Consider the following 23,522-nt stretch of genomic DNA (forward strand, 5'->3'; position numbering starts at 1 on the left):
GGAACTCTTCAGTGTGACAGAGCCAGCTTGGGGTGGGGGGAGTCACATCCCGGTTCAGAAGCTTGACTCTCATGTTCCACTGTGCAGGTTTCCTCAGGAGAAGACAGGTTGCTGGAGAAGCTTCCAGAAGCTGTGGGATTCCTGGTGGTGTCTGAAGATGATTCCGTTCTTGCAGCAGGTAGCTTTCGTCTCTCGTTGAGTGTAGAGAAGGGAAGTAAAATTTGGCTGGAGGCTGGGTGCCTGGCTCCCAGGTAGAGTGAGGCACTGGTACTTCTCCCCTGTCTCCCCACACCCTTCTTCCTTCCCAACTGTGCCCACCATTATCTCTCTACTTCTTCGTTTTATAAAATATTGTTACATTTTGTGTATATATGTGTGTGTCCTCGCGCATGTATGCATGTATGTGTGCATGTGTGTGTACATGTGTGCACATACATGTACGTGTGTGCATGTATACGCATGTGGGTATGTGTGTGCATGTGTGTATGTACATGCATGCACATACATGTACGTGTGTGTGCATGTATACACATGTGGGTATGTGTGTATGCATGTGCGCATGTGTGTATGTGCATGTGTGCACATGCATGTACGTGTGTGTGCATGTGCACGCATGTGGGTATGTGTGTATGTATGTGTGCATGTGTCATGTACATGTGTGTATGTACATACGTGCACATACATGTACATGTGTGTGCGTGTATACGCATGTGGGTATGTGTGTATGCATGTGTGCATGTGTGTGAGTGCGTGTGTGTGTTGTGTATGTGAGTGTGCGTGTGTATGCAGATGTGGAGGGCAAAGGAGGACATGTACCAGTGGGCTCTCTCCTTCCGGTCCTGGCATTTGAACTTAGGTCGTTGGGCCAATCAGCAGGAGCCTTTTCCCACTAAATCATTGTGTAGTGTTCTGTCTACTTTGAAGTCAAGACTTTTAGCTTCCCCGTATGAGTGAGAGTGAGCCCCATCTGTCTCCATGTCTGATCATTCCACTCAGCAAGAAGCTCATTAGCTCTGCTCATGTTCCCGTGAGTGAGGGGGTTCTAAGGGTTCCGTCACCCATCGTATGCTGCATCCACCATGCACGCCTCCACCTACATACAACACACAGACCTGTACTGTGCCCACCACACACCTGTAACATAGAAGCACGTATACCTTACACACGTACCCCTCTACATCACACAAACCTTTAACCACCATGCATCATACACACCTGTAATCACCTCTTGAGATTTTAAATGTTTTTATTATCTTTAGTTGTATGTGTGATAGGTGTGGGTACCCAACGAGGCAATATGCAACAGAACCCCTGGAGATGGACTGACAGGTAGTTGTGAGCCACCATCTGGGTGGTGGGAACTGGACCTAAGTCCTCTGCAAGAGCAGCAAGTTCCACTAAGTATTAAACCATGCTCTAGTCCCAGTAAAAAGCTTTTAATTAATTGTGATTATTTAAATTAATATTAACCATATTAGTTAATAAATTAGAGTGAATATTCAATTTGTTTTAAATCAACCCATATTAATCACATAGATTATTTTACTTAATATGCCCAAATATTTAACATAAAATCAATATAAATATTATGAATGAGTGATTTCTCTGTTATTGTACCAAGTTTTCAGAATACCAGTTAAGACACGAGCCGTTCCTCCAGAGGCCCCAGGTCTGGTTCCCAGCACATCCAGGGACAGGCAGTGCCCACCCTTGTGTAACTTCAGTTCCAAGGGCCCCAAAGCCCCCCTGCCCTCTACGGGCTCAGCTCTCACAGGCATGCTCACGGGGCACACAGACACGTGCACCGCAAAACACACTGGTGCAGAGAAAGGAGAGGAACAGCTGTGGGTTCCGAGCGGCTCTCTGAGAGCCATCAGGCCTGCCTGACTGTGACATGGACCCATCTTGACAAGGAAGGAGGTGACCCATGAGCCAGACTGATCCAGGCCCCGGCATGGGAACACTCAGAGCGTGCCTAGCTGGTTTGGGAGACGGTGTGTCCAGAAGCCAGGGAGGGAGGGCTCTGACTGGCTTCTCCATTCTCAGCCTGAAGGAACCAGCCACTGCAGTTGGAACTGTCTGACCCTGACTTGGGTCACATCTGCAGTTTTTCAAGAGCTATTGTTTCATGAGCAGAATTGTGGGGTGCTGTCCCCAAGAGTTTGGAGAAAGCAGCAGCTGTCCCTCCTCTGTCCACTCCTGTGACTCTAGCAGGACGATCCCAGGGCCTCCCGGTCAGTCCGCCTAGCCAACCGCGGGCCCTAGGCCTGAGAGAGACCTTGTCTCAAAACGTGAGGTGGGGCCCATAAGTGGTTCTGTGGGTAAAGTGCTCGATGGACAAGTCCAAGGCATTGAATTTGGATTCCCAGCATACACACCAGCTGGGCACGGAGACAGCCATCTGTAACCGCAGGCAGATGCTGGGAGTTCAGTGTCCTAGCCAAGATGCCAAGCTCCCTCAAAAGCAATTGATGACAACATTGACAGCAACCTCTGACCTTGGAATAGTGCATGTAAAGACACATGCACACGTGTGTGCGGGGGGGGGGTCCCACATACATACACACGCGAAATCTGCAAAGGAAAGAGCATGGGCAGTGTCCCCCAGTGGTGCCAGGAGACTTGTGACATGAGGTACAGTGTGTGGTGTACCCCCAAGCCCTGATAGTAAATTTGCCAGGAGCTGGACACACTGGCATTGTTGACAGCCCAAGAGGCTGACCTTGGTCTCCAGCCCCTCCTAAGATGCCTGTCCAAAACTCCCCCAGGAACTCACTTTGTTACTTTGAAAAACACAGAGATAAAGAAAGAACATGGTTATCAGGAAGGAAGCTCCATGGGTTGAGAGGCCTTGTCCCCAGAACCAGGCCAGGGCCACAGAGTGTGGGCACGGGGCTCAGGCCCTATGGTGTGCCCTATGGTGCTGACTGGTTGATGTGTGTGTGTGTGTGTGTGTGTGTGTGTGTGTGTGTGTGTGTGTGTGTGTGAGTTCAGAGCACAACTTCAGGGAGTCTGTTCCCTTCCTCTACCATGTGAGTCCCGGGATGAAACCCAGGTTACTAGGTTTGGTGGCAAGCACCTTTAACTGCTGAGCCATCGCCCTGGCCCCAAAGAGTCGTTTATTTAGTGTCCAAGATTAGACCACAAGTGCAGAAAACATCATGGTGTGCTTCATCAGTTAGAATCCTGGAACGTTTTCTCCTGGGGGGCAGCATTCAAGGACCCTAGAATACAAAGAGCTCCACAGAGGGTGTGGAGAGGCAAGAGACAGACTTGGAGCTAAGACTGGGGCTCCACGGCTAGAATGTTTGGACTCAGTTGATATAGTACTCATAGCTCAGGGAGCTCGTGACTCAGCGGGTAGAGTGTGGCTCGGTCAGTAGAGAGCTCATGGCTCAGTGGGTAAAGTGCTTGCCTAGCAAGCCTGAGGTCCTGGCTTCCATTCCCAGCACCACACAAACTAGGCATAGTGGTATCTTCCTGTCATCCCAGCACTTGGAAGGTAGAGGCAGGAAGATTGGGAGTTCAGAATCATCCTTAGCTACATAGTGAGTTGAAGCCACCCTGAGCTACAAGATACCATGCCTTAAAATCAACCTCAGGTTTCCAGCAGGCTCAGCTTGGTCTGGGAGTTCAGGGAGGATGAGCCTGAGGCACGCATTGGGGAATCCCACAGTGAAGCCTTCACATGGTGTCACTGCTGTGCACGTACGTGCATGCGTGTGTGTGTGTGCGCGCGTGCATGTGTGTGCATGCGTGTGTGCATATGTGCATGTGCGTGCATGTGTGTGTTTGCAGCTGTAGCAACTATCCTCAATGGTATGCATGTGCTGACTCTGCTGGCCCATGACAGCCTTGGAACCCACACCGTTGGTGTCCTTATGCATACATGGGGGAACGAGGGCTGAAAAGATGGTTTGTTGGGTCAGAACATCTGCTGTCCAAGCATGAACAGGAGTGTTCACGTCCCCAGCATGGAAACACTGGGGTATAGTGCACGTGTGCAACCCCAGTGCTGTGGGGAGTGGAGGCAGGAGGTCAGTCGGACTTGCTGGCTTCTGGCCAAGTTCCAGGCACAGCGAGATAGTGGGCAGTGATAGAGAAGAGCCAGTGGCCTTCTTTGTCCTCTGAAAGTGCATAGATGGGGATGCACGGGCACACACACACGTGCACACATACACGTGCACACACACACGTGCACACACACACGTGCACACACACTGAGGACGGGTAAAGTGCGGTCCGTGAGAGTCCAGTGGGTAAAGGTAGTCGCTGCCAGACCTGCTGACCTGAGTTTGGTCCCTGGAACTCACATGGTAGGAGATATCCGACTTCCTCGAGGTGTCCTCTGGCCTCCTTTCCTCATGTGTGCACCATAGCGAATCATACACACGTGCACACACACATACAATAAAGAATAGAATAGAACAGAACAACCTTTTTGATGCAGGGAAAGTAAATGATGTGGTGGCTCCAGGGACAAATGCCTCCCATGGTCTGGGATCTGAGGAAACTCAGTGTGTCCTGACAATAGAGAACTTCACGAGTTTCTCGACAGCTCCACGACTGTCACCTCCAACACACATCTGCTGTTCAAGGTGGGGCCATGCCCCCTCTGGCCTCGGGACAGCCTTCCCCTGAGACACCGTAGGTGCTTGGAGAAGGCTCCATGGGTTGGGTAACAGCTCCGCCAGGCTCAGGGGTCTGACTGGGCTCTGCTACACAGGCTTCGGAAGATGTGTGCGGATTTTCTTAGCCGACTCTCAGGGCTTCCACCGGTTCATGGCCACGGATCTGGAACACGAGGACATAGTAGAGACAGCAGTTGTGGGTCCTGAGAACAACATGATCGTCACAGGCTCCCGGGATGCGCTCATCCAGGTGAGGGCGGACCCAGGACCCTGACCCAGAGCATCGGATCCCCAATGCCTGCTAAGTTCATATACACAGAAAACAGATGAGCTCAGACCTAGACAGGGGTGTTTAGTGGGATGGTGTGGGGTGCTGGTATTTTGTGCTTAGACTTGGAATGTTCCCCAAAGCAGGCAGCATTCCCTGTCTGACCTGAGCATTCAAGAAAGTGTTCTTCAGGGCCACAGAAGAGAAAAATTCTCAGCAGCCAGCACAGGCAAGACTGGCAAGGTAGGGCCTTTGAGTTTCCCAACATCTTGGTCTTATGACCTCTCTACAGTCTTACGGGTTCTTGAGGACCCAATAGAGTTTATTTATGTAGAAACACATATTTGTTTATTATAGGCAGTATACATATATGCCAGTGTCAGGGATACATTTTCTGTTACCGTAAGAAAATACCTGGGGCTGGGAACTGTATATAAAAAAGATCTGCCTAGCTCACAGTATTCAGAATTTGACTAACTGCAGAGAATGTCACCAGTTCTGATGAGCCTTCCTTGTCCATAGCACATCTGTGCAAACAGTGTGAACCTGTGTGAGGGGCGATCACACTTAGGGATGGGAGGCCAGACCTGCCTGCATAACAGTCCCATTTGAGTTCTGTAACAACTGCTTCCCCCTCCCCTCATTTTAGAGGCAGGGTCTCTAGCTCAGGCTAGCCTTGAACTAGATATGGAGCCAAGGATGATCCTGGAGTTTTGCTCTCCCACCTTCTGCCTTCTTGGATTTACAGATGTGCACAACCACAGCCAGCTACTTAGTTATGTCCAAGGACTGCATCGCCTCCCACTAGGCTCCGCCTCTTAAGTCCCATCACCTCTCATGCCACCCCACCACCCCCAAGACCGAGCCTCCCACCCTTGAGCCCTTAGGAAACCACACTCGAGTGAGGAGATGAAGCCCAGCCTGTCTCAGCTACATGGCAAGTTCATGGCTGGTCTGAGTAATGTGAGACCCTGTCTCAAATAGAAAAAGGGGGGCAATTCAAGAACACACAGACATGAATTCACCAGTATGTGTTCACATGATGCCATAGTTTTATCACTGTTCTTGTTATTTTATGTGTATGAGCATCTTGTACCATGTGCGTGCCCGGTGCCCTCGGAGACAGTAGAGTTTGGATCCTCTGGAGCTGAAGTTACAGATGGCTATGAGCTGCCATGTAGGTGCTGGGAATTGAACCGGGGTCTTCTGCAAGAGCACTGGGTATTCATAACAGTTGATCCATCTCCTCAGATCACATGGTGGTTTCCTTAAACACCACACATGCACACACACACACGCACGCACACACACATCTGCACGTGTGCACATATCATGTATCCTACGATCTCACTCATTCAGCTCTTGCAGAATTCTGCCGCTTACCCAGGAGGACAGGCCATGCTGTAGGATTATTCTGAAGATAGTTCGTTTACTGCTGCAGACCAGAGAGGCCCGCATGGTGTCTCCTGGGGTCCCCGGGGCATACTGTGAGAATGCTGGGGCCCTGGAAAGTCTTCAGCAGCCAGGATGGGTGACGACATTGGAGCCAAAGCCTCCATGTTCAGCAGAGGCAGGTGCACAGCCGAAGCATGTCCCTGGGCAGACCCATCCTTCTGTTCTCATCCTCAGATGTGGAGTCTGTCAGAACAGGGGACCCTGCTGGACGTCTTCGAGGGCGTGGGAGCCCCTGTGAGCCTGCTGGTCCAGGGCGGGATTCTGGTAGCGTCTGCTTCCTCAAAGTCTTCGTCTGTGAAAGTCTGGGATCTCAGGTCCACTCAGAAGCCAAGGCCTCCTGCTCCGTTTCTGGACCGCACAGGCCTCGCTGCCGTGTCCCATCATGGCAGCTACGTCTACTTCCCCAAGGTCGGGGACAAAAACAAAGTCACGATTTGGGATTTGGCAGAAGGTTTGTGAGAGATGACTAGCATCTGCGTGGTGAGTTCTGGACTTACTCTCCTGGAGGCGGAAGTCCAAGATGAGGCCAGGATTTGTCTCTGTTGGTAGAGTGCTTGTAGCTTAGTTGTGCAGTGTCTTTCTGGCATACGGGAAGCCCCAGGCTCTGTCCCCAACACCACAGAAACCATGTGTGCTGGCCATGGTTGGTAGTAAAAGCTAAAAGGACAGGAGTTCAAGATAAAACCACAAACTCAGGCTCATAAAGTAAACAAAGGGGACTGGAGGATGTACTCAGTAGGTGAAGCACTTGCCGTGCAAGCATCCAGACCTAAGTTTGGATCCCCCCCATATGAGTACTGGGTTCTAATTCCAGCAGCTGGAAGGCAGGTCCCCAGAGCAAGCTGGCTCTAGGTTCAATCCTGCCTCAGTGAATGGATGGATGGAAAGCAACTGAAGGAGACTTCTGGCCTCAGTCTTGTCCTACACACACGCCTTCACCTACACATGCCTCCACACGCACGTGGACATGCATGCACCTGCAGCCGTGCTCATGTGAACAAGCACACGCCACATACACATGTGCAAAGAGGTTGAAGAGCATGTGAATAAACGGCACTCAACCTTGATGTGCACACATGAACATGGACACAGAGACGCACAGACATGCATGACAAGGCTAGAGGTGCTGGAGGGGCCAAGGGCTGCGCACTTCTGGTTCACAGATGCATTTGCTATGTCTGTGCAGGATTGACCCAACAAGGCAATGCTCTCGTCTTTGGTTTTTCTTTAAATCAGGCACTACCCCTCTTCTGAGGGGTTCACCCCAGAAATCTAATCAACTCCCAAGCCTGCGCCTCCCAAAACCATCATGAAGATTTATATATATAGTGGTTTGAGTTTTATCTGCAAGTATGTATATGCACCACGTGTGCCTGGTGCCCATGAAGTCAGAAGAGGGCATCAGACTCCCTGCATCTGGAGCTTCTGAGCTGCCACATGGGTGCTGGGAAGTGAACCTAGGTACCTGCAAGAGGAGCAGGTGCTCTTAACCACTGAACCATCTCTCCAGTCCCCAGATGGACACCGAATTTGGCATAGTGTGAGGGCTCAAACATTCAGCCTATAATTACCAGGGTGTGAAGGGGAGTGGGGACAGGTGCACTGTGTCCCGAGGGTTGTAGGACACCCCTGGGAGGGTTAAGCAGGACTATGAGGTGATGCAATTTTCATTTAATTAGATTAGATTCCAGTCAGGCTGGTCCTACACCTGGCTGTAATCCCAAACCAGGAAGGCTGAGGCAGGAAACCGAAGAGCTGGAGATCAGCCTAGGTGGTTAGGGAGGTCCCATGTTGCTAGACTTCCCCTAGGCGTCTATCTCTGTGCACCCCAGACACGGCAATCACCTCTGACAAAGCCGTGCTGGGAGAACAGGGAGTCTGCTGGAGTTACAGGAGTGCGGGTGGGCGCTGGGGGAGGGGTGCAGGGGGAGAGCCTGCTGTGTTATCCCAGTTCCCACACAGCGCTCAGACACTCGTGAAAGCTACAGGTGTGGAGCTTTGTGCACCCTTTGCAGACAGCTCACAGCCTGGGGCACCTCCCTCTCCTATCAGAAGGGAATGTTTCAATATGGAAGAAAGAACTTCATGACACCGCTCTGAATTTAACCCAGAGGCCAGTCTAGCCGTGGCGGGGGCGGGTGCTGGAGAAGGCTGCCCCAGTGCTATTTCCCAGGGCCCAGCAGGGCCAGGTAGACAGTGTAGCATCATGGAGCACGTGCAAACCTAGGTTCTGCCCTCCCCGCTGCCGCGCACAGCCCCGGTCCCTAGCTTCAGATGCCATTTCTTCCCAGTCCCTACTGAGCACGCGTCGTCGGGCCCTGGCTTCCATTTTTGCCTCAGGGCTTACTGAGCATGTCTATAGGTGCAGGGTTCATTTGCCGCTCCAGGCTCAGTCAGAAAACTGTCCAAACTGAAACTTAGGGTCAGAAAATAAGAAAGCTAAGGCCAGCTAAACGCCCACGAGTTAAGCCTGAAAATGTGAGTTCGAGCCCCAGGACCCATATGGTGGGAAGGACACACATATAAAATAATTGTAATTTTTTAAAAGCTTAAGAAAACCAGACGATCCATCCCTGACTCTCTTCTCCCTGAGCAGGTGAGGAACAGGATTCCCTGGACACGTCCAATGAGGTCCGGTGTCTGGAGGTGGCCGAACAGGCCAAGCTCCTCTTCACAGGCCTGGTTTCGGGGATTGTGCTTGTGTTCCCCCTGAATTCCAGGCAAGATGTGCTGTGTATCCCCCCATCCGAGGCCCGCAAAGCTGTCAACTGCATGTCCCTGAGCAAGAGTGAGGACCGGCTGGCCATCGCCTATGACAACATCGTCCTGGTGCTGGACATCAGCCCCGGGGACCCATGTCCCACCATCGAGGGCCCCACCTACACCTTTTACACCCAGCTGCCGGAGACCATAGCAAGTGTGGCCGTTCTGGCCGACTACCGTGTTCTCTACGGCATGACTGACGGCGGCCTCTTCCTGTACAACTGTGCAAGCTCCAAAGTCTTCCCGCTGGAGGCCCACGGGAGCAGGGTGAGCTGCGTGGCGGTCAGCCACGGGGAGCAGCTGGCCGTGAGCGGGGCGGAGGATGCACTGCTCTGCCTCTGGGACCTGCAAGCTTGCAGGGGGATGTTCGAGATGAGCTATGAGGTGGGTGGCCCGGCCCACTGACATCCATGCTGTGCCCTTTCCTCTTCCCTCCTGTGCTCCTTTCTTATTTTGTGTTTACACTGTTTCTAGCTGTGAGCATACATCTTTGTGTGTGATGAATAGAGTTCCACCTGGGTGTCATTCCTCACCTTGTTTTTGGGGGCCCTCCCATTAGGCTGCAGTGGGCAGGGTGCTCCTATCCACAACTCCCCAAAGCTGGGATTGCAAGTGTGGACCACCATGCCTGCTTTTTTTTAAACATGAGAACTAGGGCTCCATTGCAGGTCCTCATACTTGCCCAACAGTTGACTCGAATGAAGAGGAAGGCATTCCTAACAAGGCGTCCCCTAGCCCCCAGATGCGCGCCCAGCCACCCACGGGTGCATTGCACCTGTGCTGCGCTGCAGGAGCTCTAGAGCTGCGGCCTGCACACACACCTGCGCATGCATTGCACCCTGAAGCTCTCGCCTCTGTGAAGACAGACCTTGCTCCTTGGAAAGTCCGTCTCTCTGGGGTTTGCTCTGCTCTGCCTCCTGTGGGGAACTGGGTTTGGGACACTGGCCGGGTGAAGGACTGGTCTGATCTCAGCTGGAAATGTCATCATGGGGTACACTAGTTATTTTGTTACCAGATCACTGACCAGAAGCAACTGAAGGGGGAAGAGCCATCCTGGCTCCCTGTTGTAGGGGACACAACCTAAGCTGGAGGGAAGGCATAGCACCAGATGGCTCTATGGTGGCAGGGGTGTGAAGCTGGGACTCCACATCTTGGTGGAACAGGAAGCTGAGAATGAACAGGATGTGCACTGGGCTATAAGCCCACAAACCAGAACCACAGTGACCCGCGTCCTCTAGGGAGACAAACCTGAGAAAGGTCTTCAACTTTCCCAACACCAGCTGTGGACCAAGGGTTAAAACACATAATCCCAGGCAGGAGAGAGGGCTCAGCTGGAAAAGGTGCTTGTAGCCAAGCTCGATGACCTGAGTTCTGTCCCCATTAACCACATGGTGTAAGTCGAGAACCAACTCCTGCAGGTTATCCTCTGACTGCATACGGCGCTGTAACATGCAGCCCCCCACCCCCACAAACAAATTCAATACAAGTGAACAACAACAACAGATACCATGTGAGCAGGGGACATTTCTCACGCTAAGCCCGTCATATCGTCTGTCTCCACAGAGCTCCTACTGCAGTGGGGTGCAGTGTGCCTGCTTCTCGAAGGACGACAAGTACGTGTTTGCAGGCATGAAGGACCGCTCCATCATTGCCTGGAGTGTGCTGGACGGTGAGTCCTGCTTTAGCATGGAGCTGAGCTATGAAGAAGCCTCTTTTATTTTATATATCTCTCTCCCTCTCCCTTCCTCCCTCTCTGTGTATGTGTGTGTACACAGGTGCACAGGAGTGCACCTGGACATGCGTACACGTATAAGTGGCAGGTGGAGGCTGAGGTTGGCCTAGTCCTCCATGTTATTCAGCTAGACTGGACACTAAGCCCCAGGGACCCACCACAGACTGTCTCCACCCCGCTAGGCTTACAAATCCATGCTGGCACACCTGGCTTTTGCATAGGTGCCAGGGATTCGAACTCAGGTCATCACGCTTATGTGGCATACCCTTCACCTACAGTCCTCCTTTGCTTTTCTGTTGCTGTATTATCTTGACCCAAAGCAGCTTGGGGAGGAAAGGGTTCATTTGGCTTAAGGGCTGTAGTTCATCACTCAGGGAAGTCAGGCAGGAGCTGAAACAGAGGCCACGGAGGGGTGCTGCTTACCAGCTCACTCTGATGCTCAGCCTGCTTCCTTATACAGCCAGGGTTAACCTGTCCAGGAGTAGCACTGCCCACAGTGAGTTGAGCCCTCTCCCACCCCTCATTAATCAAGAAAATGCCACACAGACCAGTCAGATCCAGGCATTTTCTCAGTTGTGGTTCCTTCTTCCCAGCCGACCTGAGTTGGTGGCAAGTTGACAGAAAACTAACTGCACACCTGCTAAGCACTTGCTGAGCACCTACTGAGCACCTACTGAGCACCTGCTGAGCATCTGCTGAGCCATGCCCTAGGGCTGAGCTCTGACCTGGCAAGAAAAGAGTCTCTTGGGTCTTAGCGGGCCTGCTTCAGCCTCTAGCTTGGTCCCTCAGCTTAGGAGGTCTGCAGGACCCATGATGTCCCTGATAGGCCTGTGCTCTAGATCCACAATGCCCTCTGCACATGGCCTGCAGACCCCCTTGGGGACAGCACAGACTTCTTCCCCAGGCCTGCATGAGGGTAGAAAGTGCCCAGTGAATGTGCAGTCTGTACTTGGGTGGTGACCTTGTGCTGGAGAGGATGGACTTTGGAGTCAATGGTTAAGTCAAACCAGGTAGACAAGAAGCCCCAGGGAGCCCCGACTCTCCCTCCACAGCCCTGAGATTGTCAGCGTGCAGGGAGCCCCAGGGAGCTCCAACTCCCCCTCCACAGCTGGGCTTGCCAGCATGCACCACCACACTCAGCTTTTCCGTGTGTGCTGGGATCAAACTCATGTCTTGTGTCTGCAGACCTCTGTGCCCCAGCTTTCTCATAAGCAGCCCTTTCCCCATCACAGGCACCCTGCTGGCTGTCCAGTTTGTCCACACTGTCATCAGCCGAATCATCCCCACCTCCAGTGGCTTCATGGCCCCCACAAGCCATGGCTATCTCATCAGAGAACATTTCCAGTGCCCATCAGCCAGAGCCTCCCAGCAAGAGCCTTTCAAGAACTTCAAGAGGGCAGTGTGGTTAGTCAAGAGGCAAAGGAAAGAGCAGCTGAATGCCACAGAGGCCTCTCAGGACACAGGGTCAGTGGCCGCAGAGGGAAAGGAATTGAAGTCAAATAAGCTCTCCCAGGTCTGCCTGATACTGTGAAGGCCTTGGGAGGCTAGGGCTCGGCTCATCTGATAGAAGAAACTGTCCAGCTCTCCTGGTGCCGTGCGGACCCCAGGTCTCCCTCAAGCATCTTCCATTTTCCCGCCTCTTTTTCTGTTGGGTTTTCAAACCTGCTCCCCTCAGGTTAGCAGCCCTCATCTCCCACACTGCTCCAAGAACCTGGATCAAAGCCTTGGTTCTGCCTCTGTTGGTTCCAGTAGGCACAACTCTTATTGTTGAGCCAATCACTGGCTCTGGGAGGATCTGCAATCACTGTGGGAACCACAGGTGACCCACTGGAGGGCAACCCTGTGTGGCAGAGTGACAGACTACAGGGATTTGGTGGGCACTGTCCTGTCTTGGAAGGCAGTGGGCATCCAGCTGCAGTCCAGAATCCACATGGCAAAGCCAGCCTGTGGCTCAGCCTTTCCTTTCCCTGTGTGAAGCCAGAGGTCTGGGCTGTCATACCACGTACACGCTTGCCCATTTGAACTTGTGACTGGCACACGTGATCACAGTTAGCCTGTGTGTAGCTCCTGCCCTGACAGTGACGTAAAATGGATTGTACAAAATCTACTCCGGCTGCTTGATGACTTAGCCTTAATCCCAGCACCAGGAGGTGGAGGCCAGCCTGGTCTACAGAATAAGTTCCAGGACAGACAGGAGAGAGAGATCTTGTAGAAAACGGGGCAGGGAGGAAAAGAAAATAGAAAAAGAAAGAAATCCACTTGAGGCTAGGGCTGGCTCAGGGCTTAAAGCACCTGCAGTCCCGCTGTGAGCGCTAGAGTTTGGAACTCAGAACCCAGGACCATGCCAGGTGGACACTGTCACCAGCCTGCAGGCCTCGCCCCAGAATGTGGACGCAGGTTGTTCTCATTTCACAGGCTGCTGTGACAAAAACGCTCTGACCAAAGTGACCTAGGGAGGCAAGGGGTCCTTTGGCTTCCACTCTCAGGCCACAGGCCACCAGGGCTGCTGGCTATTGCACACAGCATGACCTCCGACCAGGGGACTCACTCGGCAGCATCCCAGGCACTGTTCTGTTGCTGTGAGAGGCAACTAGTTTACAGTCCGGAGGCTTAGTCCATTATCATCATGGCAGGGAGCGTGGCAGCAGGCATGGCAGGCATAGTGTTGGTGAAGTAGCTGAGAGGTATATCATGATCTGCAGACATGCAGAGAGAGAGAGAGAGAGAGAGAGAGAGAGAGAGAGAGAGATTGGGCTTGGCTTGGACTTTTGAAAACTTCAAAGCCTACCCCATGATACACGTCCTCCAACAAGGCCACACCTAACCCTTGTAATCCTCTCAAACCATTCTACTCCCTGGTGGCCAAACATTTGAATATATGTGCCTTCTGGAGCCATTCTCATTTAAACCACCACAAGCAGGAAGCCTGGGCTGGGCTGCTTTTCTGGCTTTTTCCGGATCGTTAGCCGCTCAGACAGCCCCAGAACCACCAGCCCAGGGAATGGCGCCTTCCACAACGGGTTCCCTCCTGCTCCGGTTCACAGTCAAGACAACCCCCCACGGTCACACCCATAGACCAGCCTGATGGAGCGGTCCTCGCTTGTCACGTGACTCTAGATTGTGTGGAGTTGACAGTTAAAGCTGACTGGGTCACAGAGGATCGTGAGCATTCTGGCTAGCTGAGCGAGACATGTCTGCAAGCCCTCCGTTTGATAAAGAGATCCTGCCTCAAGGAATAAGGTGGAAGAGGAATCAAGGATGATTCCTGACTAGACCTCAGGCCTCCACAAATAAACATCACACATACACGCTCTTATGATGCCCAAACTGGCCTCAAACTCCATGTGCGCTGTTGAACTCTCGATCCTGCAGGACCACAGTCATAGTCATGCTCAGCTCCCTGACACATCAGAACACGCTAACATCTCCCTGCTTTGCTCCAGACCGCCTGCCTCCAAGTGGCTCTCCCTATGCCCACAGCCATCTACTGAGCCGGGCTTGTGCCTGGGGCCCTGCTGCAGTCATGTCTTAGGGAGAGCTTTCCTCACTGCATAGGACTCTAGACAGACAAAGCAAGTTTCTTGGTGCTGGAGATGGAACCAGGGCTTGCTAGGCAAGTGCTCGACCGAGAGCCACGCCCCTGGCCTGTCCCTGCTGCTGAGCACCAGCTTCAAAATGAGGCCATTGAAGATAACTCCTTCAGTTTTTTCCCAAACAAGGGTTCCAAATTGCATGCTATGGCAGCTCTGAAAATGTTAGTGACAAAATTTATTTAAATGAATAAATAAATAAATAGGGCTGGAGAGATGGCTCAGAGCACTAGCTGCTCTTCCAGAGGTCCTGCGTTCACTTCCCAGCAACCACATAATGGCTGACAACCAACTATAATGAGATCTGGTGACCTCTTCTGGTCTGCAAGTACACATGCAGGCAGAACACTGCATATGTAATAAATACATCTTTAAATAAATAAATAAGCAGTGGACTGGTCCAGCAGAGGACCCAAGTTTGATTCTTAACACCCACACCAGGTAGCTCACAACCAGCCTCAGGGGAATTCAGCAACCATAGTCTTCTGCAGATACCTGCACTCATACAAACACACACACTTACAAATAAGATCAATCTTTAAAAAACTCATGGGCCGCCAGGCAATGGTGACATACTCCTTTAATCCCAGCACTTGGGATGCAGAGGCAGGTGGATCTGTGAGTTCAAGGCCAGCCTGGTCTACATGGAGAGTTCCAGAACAGGCTCCAAAGCTACACAGAGAAACCTTGTCTCAAAAAATAAATAATAATAATAGGGGCTGGAGAGATGGCTCAGTGGTTAAGAGCACTGACTGCTCTTCCAGAGGACCTGAGTTCAATTCCCAGCATCCACATGGCAGCTAACAACTGTCTGTAACTCCAAGATCTCACACCCTCACACATACATGCAGATAAAACACCAGTGCAAATAAAAGGAAAATTAAAATAATAATAATAATAGAAAAACCGTATGGGTCAATGAACTGACTTGGTGAATAATGGCACTTAGTACTCAACCCTGAGTTCAATCTCTAGGACCCACAGGGTGGAAGAAGAGACCCAACTTCACAAGAGTTGCTTGCTGAACCCACACTTCACCATAGTAATCACACCCTGTTGCAGGGTGAGGGCCCACTTGTTTGTCCCTGCCGCCTAGCTAGCTTACACCTGAAATAACCACACAGAAACTGTGCTCATTAAATCACTGCTTGGCCTATTAGCTCTAACATCTTATTGGCTATCTCTTACACCTTGATTTAGCCCATTTCTACTAATCTATGTATTGCCACGTGGCAGTAGCTTACCAGGAAAGATTCGGCATGTCTGATTCTGGTGGCTCCATGGTGTCTCTCCTTTACTTCGCTTTCTTCCTCCCAGCATTCAGTCTGTCTTCCCGCCTACCGAAGTTCTGCCCTATCAACTAGGCCAAGGCAGTTTCTTTATTCGTTAACCAATGAAAGCAGCACACAAAAAGAAGGACCTCCTACACATACACACAAGAAGAAGAAGAAGAAGAAGAGGAGGAGGAGGAGGAGTAGGAGGAGGAGGAGGAGGAGGAGGAGGAAATTTGGTATATTTTAAGCTATAGCTTGAAAATATGTACTCAGGTGCATTGAGCAATAACTTTAGATTTTTAAAATATTTTATTTAACCTGTATTAACTGTACATATTAGTAGGGGCCCATGAGATAGTTCATCTTGACTGCAGCACACACTCATCAAACAGCCTCTTTATCCACCTTCATCTCCGTCCCACGCTGGTCCTCACAATTCCACGTCCTTCTAATTCCTGTGTATGAGCGAGGGAATGCGGCACTGCCATCCTGCATCCGATTTCATGGAACACAATGGCCTTCTCTCTGGCTGCATGTTATACCATTATTAACTGTACCACATATTCTTTTCCAACACTGAAGTGTGACTGTTGGCCATTGCTAGTTAGGAAGTCTCCCACCGTCTCCCCTTAACTGAAGGACCCTTAGCTTGAGCAGAGAGCCCTTGAAGGGGAAAATGTTACCATTTTGCCTCTCCCTGGCTCCCTCCCCACACCTCTCGTCCTGACAGGGAAAGTTGATGTACAGCTTCTGGCCTAAAATTCCAGTGTCTGGGGCTTGGTCACAGAGGTGTTTAATCCCAGCTGTTGGGAGGCAGAGCAGGATCAGAGGATCTGTGTGAGTTTGAGGCCAGCCTGGTCTACATAGCAAGACACTGTCTCAAAAACGAAACAAAAATAAAATTCCTGTGTTCACTGCAACAGTCTGAGGGAGATTCAGTTACTGAGCAATGTGCTCTAGGCTGGTGGATGGTAGGTACACAGGGTGGAAGCTGTAAGAGGCTCCTACTGCTGTGTGAGTGTCAGAGTATGACCCCCGGCTCCCACAGGGGTGTGGATGGAGTGTGACCCCCGGCTCTCACAGGGGTGTGGATGGAGTGTGACCCCCGGCTCTCACAGGGATGTGTGTGTGGATGGAGCATGACCCCCGGCTCCCACGGGGGTGTGGATGGAGCATAGCCCCCGGCTCCCACAAGGGGTGTGGATGGAGCATGACCCCCCGCCCTCACGGGGGTGGGGGTGTGAATGGAGCTTGGCCCCCGGCTCCCATGGGCACTGTGGATGGAAACATCTCGTACAGATGACTTTGCTCCCTAAGCCCTACTGCAGGCTGCTGGCTGTTCCCGTTATTTCCTTGCTGTGAGCAAACACTGGGCACAGCAATTTAAGTGGGGTGGGTTTCTTTGGGGTCAGGGTTTACGGTTCCTGTCCATCATGGTGGAAGGAGGAGGTTTTGGCCTTGGCTCACAGCCAGGCAGAAACTTCGCGTTGTTGTTTGAAGTTCATTCTAGAACTCTGGTCAGTGGCATGGCTCCACCCCTGTTCAGGGTGGATCGTCCTTCCTCAGTGAAAGCTCTCTGGAAATGCCCTCACAGACTCTCAGTCACACTGGGGGTGAAGCTGACCCATGGCCAGTCCACCCCTTACCAACTCGGCACATGTGCCACCTGCATCACAACAGCTGCCCAGTCCTTAGGGCCTCTTGGCCATCTCATAATGCAAGGTTGTTGGGGGGAGGCTGCTTGTTTCATTCCTGGTCGCTTAGCCCCGAAATAATCACACATAAACTATATTATTTAAATCACTGCTTGGCCCATTAGCTCTAACTTCTTATTGGCTAACTCTTACATCTTAATTTAACCCATCTACATTACTCTGTGTATTGCCACGAGGCAGTGGCTTACTGGGTAAAGTTCCCAGCGTCTGTCTCTGGTGGTGGCTCCATGGCTTCTCTCTGACTCCGCCCTTCTTTCTCCCAGCATTCTGTTTTGTTTTCCCCACCTAGCTCTGTCCCCTATAGCTCTGCTATAGGCCCAAAGCAGTTCTTTTATTAACCAATGATATTTATAGCATACAGAGAGGACTCCCACATCACAAGGTGCATTTGGTCTATCTCTGAATATACTCAAAATAATTGTGTTTCTTTTATTTGGGGGGTGGTGCAGTGCACACTGCCACGGTGCATATGTGGATCTCAGAGGACAATTCCTAGGACTTGTTGTTTCTCCCCCCACCGTACGGTTGTCCAGGATCAAAGTCAGGTAGTCAGGCTTGGCAGCAGGCGCCTCTACACATTGAGCCCTCTCTCCAGTACCTCAAAGTCTACTCAATTCCAACATTGTTCAGAAGCCTGTATTGAGGCTCCAGCACCACCTTAACTGTGACCCTCTGTAAAATAATACCAAGGAAGTTACATACTTCAATACATATGAGGCCAGCCTGGTCTACATAGTGAGTCCTAGGCTAGCCAGGACTACATAGTAAGAACAACCAACCTTTTGCTATCTAAGGGTACAGGTTTTAACACTCTATTCCAAATGAAAAGAATAGGGACATCGCAAGGAAAATCAGACCAAAGCAAGACAGAAAACTGCCGGGAAAATACCTGAAGTGTCGTGTTCAGCAGATGGAACTCTTGGCACCCACAATGTGGGCACCCACAGCCCACCTGCCACACACAGGGCCAGGTCCTCTCCCTGCCTAGGTCTTTCTTTGATAAACATCTCATGGAGTCTGGAGCCACCAAGATGGCTCAATGGATGAAGGCATTTGAAGCCGGATGAGCCCTCTTAGATCCCTGGGACTTAGCTGGTGGACGGCAGGAACTGACGCGGAAAGCGGGAACTGAAGGCGGGAACTGAGTAGGCAGGTTCTCCTTGGATTTCCACTCTCACACTGTTGCAGGCGCGTGATTGAAAATCTGAACTCCTGGTGTCTCCATTGCAGTACAGGTTTCATCTCTACATCTTCCCACAACGGCCCCTCCAAGGCCTTTTAGGATCTGGCCTGTCCTTATATATTGCCTGACCTTCTGGAACCCTGGGGGAAGCTCCCATAACCGACTTGGATCCCAGTCAAATGCCGGTAAAACTAGTACCACGTGGATGCTGCTCCCGCTCAGGATGATCAGCGGCAGCTGTGTGTACCCCTGAGGCTGACCCTGGAAAACACTCCCCTGGGTGTCCGTTTGGAGCAGGGAAGGCGTGTGTGCTGTTCTGAGCAGTCTTTCTCCCAGACCCCTGGCCCTTGGCACCCAGTGTGGAAGCAAGGCCTCTTTAGAACGTTGATGCTAATGACTCCAGCAGGCACCAAGCTGACCTGACACCCTGCAGCTTCCTGGGCAGGGTCTCCTCCCCAGCAGTGGTGTGTGGGTTCTCCAACCCTGGAGGGGCTCACAAATCTTCCAAGTTTCAGCTAAGCAGCTTCTCAAGGAAGGTGAAGTTTATTTCTCATGAGTCCTCCACAGAAAGCATCTTACAGCCCCTCCTCTGGGCAGCGGCTCACGTTTGAGCAGATGAGTAGACAGGAGGACAAACATACAGCTTTATTTCTCAGTCTTTTTATCCAAGCCAGGTCCCTGGAAACAGGCCTCACAGACACACAGAGGAGTGTCTCCTAGGCAACCCACAGCCAGTCAGGTTCACAGCAAGACTTAACCATCATGATCACACAAATTTTTTAAAGATGTTTTTCCTATTTGTTTGGTGTCTGTTTTGAGACAGAAACTATGTAGCCTTGGCTGTCCTGGAATTACTATGTAGACTAGACAGAGACTCCCCCTGCCTCTGCCTCCTGAGTGCTGGGACTAAAGGCCACCACACCCAGCTAAACAGTTTTCATATAATAGTCGTCCTGCCAGGACTCAAAGGCTGAGGCAGGATGATTAGGAGTTTGAGGCCATCCTGGGATACACAGTTGGGTTTCAGGAAAGCCTGACTGCAGGGTAAGACGCTGTCTGGAAAAAAATAAAAAGACAACTAAGAAGAAATTGGCTTTTCTGGATGTTAACAACCTATGTGCTTTGAGGAAGACTCTAACAGGAGGTGCTAAGCAGCGGCAAGGGGGGAGAATTTCTGCCCCACTTTACACTCTCATATATGACTGTGACCGTATTGCATGCATATCATGGAACACAGGCTGTGTCTGAAAGTTCTCAGACAACAGAACAAACTGTCCCCAACAGGAGGGTGACATTTCCTCTCTAGCTCATAGCATTATTAACACAGGGATTTATGTTGTCTACTATTTCAGGATGTATGAGGGGTTAAGGGGTGCTGTGGATGGAACCTCTGTCTTCTACATACTAGGCAGGTGCTCTACCACTGAGCCACGCCCCCAGCCCCTGACTGGGGGACTCTAGGCAGGTATCAGCCTTATAGAGGTATTCGAATCCTTGAACCCTTTGCTTCTTTTATGAGCCTGCCCAGACCCTGGGAGGAAGTACACATACCGTTATAGTATGGATCTGAAATGTTCCTCAAAGGCTACATACAAACCTTCCATCTGGGTGTGGTGACATACTCTGCTAATGCCAGCACTCAGAAAGCTGCCGCAGGAGCCTACTATTGTCTGAGGCTGGCCTCTGCCGCAGACAATCGGAATTTTTCTCTCAGAAAACCAAAATCCAAAATAAAAGAGGGCTCTTTTTCCAGGATGCTCTGCAAGTCAGGTTACGGGGACATGTCTTTGGAGGGCACTGAAGGAGACTGGTCTCTTCTTCCTCCCTGTTTCTGGGCCACCATCAGGTGGGCTGCTAGCTCCACCACATGCTGCCTACTGTAGATCCAAAAGCAAGGGGCCAGGTGGAGTGGAGCACACCTTTAGTCCCAGCACTCGGGAGGCAGAAGCAGGCAGATCTCTGACTTTGAGGCTAGCCTGGTCTACAGAGTGACTAAAGAAAGCATGGAGGTGAGCAATGCACCCCCTCAATGCAAAAACCCAACAAAACTAGAGTTGAATTTTTCAGGTCATCAAGACAGCTGATTGGGTAAAGGTGCTTGCCACCAAACTTGATACACACAATAAATAAATAAAAATAAACATTTCTTAAATGTATCTTATCTTTGGATTGTATATCTTGGATATATTTTCACAGGCTCAGAAAACTGAAACACACACAATTTATTTATCCCCAGGGTACAAGGAATCCCCCTAAACGCTGAGCCTTTTCAGGGTGACTCAGGTGAGCCGTGCAAGACAGCCTCTCAGGAACAAGACCTAAGGGGGCACACAAAACCCAACACAATGATCAAAACCAATAAACCTTTATCATACATACATATGTATATATACAACATATATATGATATATATATATACATGTATTTCTTTTGTTTTATTTTCCTAGAGATTTAGGCTTTTCTGGTTTTGTTTTTTAGAAACTGGATCTCTTTGTGTAACCCTGACTGGCCTGGAACTTGCTTTGTAGACCAGACTGGCCTTGAAGCCCCAGATATCCGCCTGCTTTTGCCTCCTGAGTGCTGGGATTAGAGGCATGCGCCACCACACCTGGCTCTAAGATTTTTATTTTTATTATTGTTTTAGTTGTGTGTGTGTGGTTTATGCACATGAATGCCGTGCAGAGATGCCAGAAGAGGGTGTGGGGCCCTGGAGCTAGAGTTATGGGCAGTTGCGGGCTTCCATGTGGGTGCTGGGAATAACACCTGAGACCTCGGAGGAGCAACCAATGCCCTTAACTGCTGAGCCATCTCTGCAGGCCACTGCTGTTGCTAAAGATTTATTGCTTTTAATTATGTGTGTGCACCTGATTGCAGGTGCTCGTGGAAGCCAGCGAAGGGTGCCTAAGCTGGACTTACAGGTGTTTGTGAGCCACCTCACACGGATGCTGGGAACTGAACCCGGGTCCTCTACAACACCAGCATGGAGTTAACCGCTAAGCCATCGCTTTGGCCACAATGTGTTCTGTTGAGAGAGGGTCTCATGTATCCCAGACTGGTCTGGAAGCTTCTATGCAGTCAAATATGACCTTCAATTCCTAATCATCCTCATCTTCCTCCTGCCTGCTGGGCTGTGAACTGCCTCAGCTGGCTATTACACAGATGCTTTTTTATAAATATTTTTAAAATTTTGTATTTATGTGTATGTACTGTGTGTGTGTGTGTGTGTGTGTGTGTGTGTGTGTGTGTGTGTACATGTGCTATGGTGTGCACAAGGAAGTTAAAGGGCACTTTGAGTCAGGTTTCTCACTGACTGCTGCAGAAGCCAGGCTGGCCTAGGTCTCCTGTCTCCACACCCGTCTCCCTCAGAGTGCGGGGATGGCAGGCTTCTGCAACTGTGTCTTGCTTTATGTGGATATGTGGGATTTGAACTCAGGTCTCAAAACTTTTGTGGTAGATGCTTTACCCACTGAGTCATCTCCCTAACCCCAAACAAAAATGTTAAATTATTTTTACATATTTTTAGGGGCATTGTTTGTGAGCCATGTGTGTGTGGCTAAGTGTGGTGGTTTGAGTAAGAATGGTCCCCATAGGCTCATATACTTGAATGCTGTCCGAAAGAATAACAAGGATTAGGGGTGTGGCCTTGCTGGAGGAGATGGGCTTTGACGTCTCTCATTCCATGCCTATGGGCCAGGATGATCGCTTAGCCACTTACCCAGCACCTACCGCCATGCTCCCGCCATGGTGATAGTGGACATACCCCTGAAGCTATAAGCAAACCTCCAATTAAATGCTTTCTTTTATATAAGAGTTGTTTTGGTCATGGTGTCTCTTCACAGCAACAGAACAGTGACCAGGACACTGGGTGTGTGCCAAAGCATGCCCGTGTAGGTCAAGTCAGCGGACAATTTGCAGGACCCACTGTGCGGGCCAGAAGGATTGATCTCACATCCTCAGGCCTGGCAGCAAGCCCCTTTACCCACTGAGCCATCTTGACTCAAGCTGTAATTTTTTTTATGGTAGATTTTTGTTGCTGTTTTGAGACAGGTTCTGTAGAGAGAGGTTATTATGTAGCCCAGGCTAACCTGAAACTCATGGTGATTCATTCTCCTGCCTCAGTCTCATAAGTGTTAACTTTACAGATAAAAGCCATGGTGTCTGGCCTAGACTTTTTTTAGACATCAGTTTCCCCTCCACAGCCACATTGAGAAGTTCCAGGGTGTCGCTGTCCCTCCACATCTTCCTGGCAGCTGTCAGCCCTCCTCTTGGCAGAGCCGGATTTGTGGTTGATAAGCAAGATCTGACTCAGCGCTTCTTGCAGGAGCCAGCACCCTGGGAGGCGCTTTCTGGGGCAAGAACTTGGGGTTGAGATAGTTCTTTGTTGCTCGGTAACAAATTGTTGCAAGCTCTGTCCACCCCACCATGGTTTTATCTGTTTACTCCTGTCCTGTGGTCGGCAAGTCTGCTCAGCATCACAGGGCCTTTGTTCATTATCTCACAGATGCCAGCTCCTCAGGCTCTCTGCTCAAGGCCAGGCTTCAGTTCCCACGGACCTGCCTGTCTCTGGGAGCAAAAGCCAGCAGGGTTGATTTTCTCTGTTCTGCCTCTGGCCCACAGGCTAGCCCTTTCTGTCAGGACTCTGAGGCTAGGCACCCAGTGTACTCGCCTTCCTTCTCTTTTGTTTCTGTTGCAGCTTGGAGACATGTCTCTGAAACCTAGGCTCTACTGAGATGACAGGCATTGCCATGTGCATGTTAACCTCTCTGTCTCTCTGGTCTGTATGTTTAGTCTCGTGTGTGGGATCACATACATACATGTGCATATTCACATGGGGGCCAAAGACGATCTTGGGTGTCTACCTCATGTGTTGAGCCCTGGTCTCTTGCTGTAGCTTGTGTGAGGAAAGGGGCT

General features: G+C 50.8%; 1 protein-coding gene across 3 annotated transcripts in view; it reads left to right on the forward strand.

Annotated features, from left to right (window-relative positions):
- Nwd1 (NACHT and WD repeat domain containing 1) overlaps positions 1-14,841 on the forward strand; it is a 141,550-nt gene extending 126,709 nt beyond the window's left edge. For 2 of the 3 annotated variants that reach the window (XM_075987011.1, XM_075987009.1), the window contains 6 exons: positions 88-178; positions 4,727-4,881; positions 6,529-6,805; positions 8,951-9,501; positions 10,681-10,786; positions 12,082-13,078. In XM_075987011.1, coding sequence (XP_075843126.1) covers positions 88-178; positions 4,727-4,881; positions 6,529-6,805; positions 8,951-9,501; positions 10,681-10,786; positions 12,082-12,380 — 1,479 coding nt within the window. In that variant the 3' untranslated portion in view covers positions 12,381-13,078. Of the gene's footprint in view, positions 1-87; positions 179-4,726; positions 4,882-6,528; positions 6,806-8,950; positions 9,502-10,680; positions 10,787-12,081 lie in introns of all 3 variants that reach the window. The other variant, XM_075987010.1, reaches the window with a different exon arrangement.
- Positions 14,842-23,522: the final 8,681 nt, after the last annotated feature.

Source organism: Microtus pennsylvanicus, chromosome 9 (assembly GCF_037038515.1).
Source record: "Microtus pennsylvanicus isolate mMicPen1 chromosome 9, mMicPen1.hap1, whole genome shotgun sequence".
In the NCBI taxonomy this organism is placed as follows: domain Eukaryota; kingdom Metazoa; phylum Chordata; class Mammalia; order Rodentia; family Cricetidae; genus Microtus; species Microtus pennsylvanicus.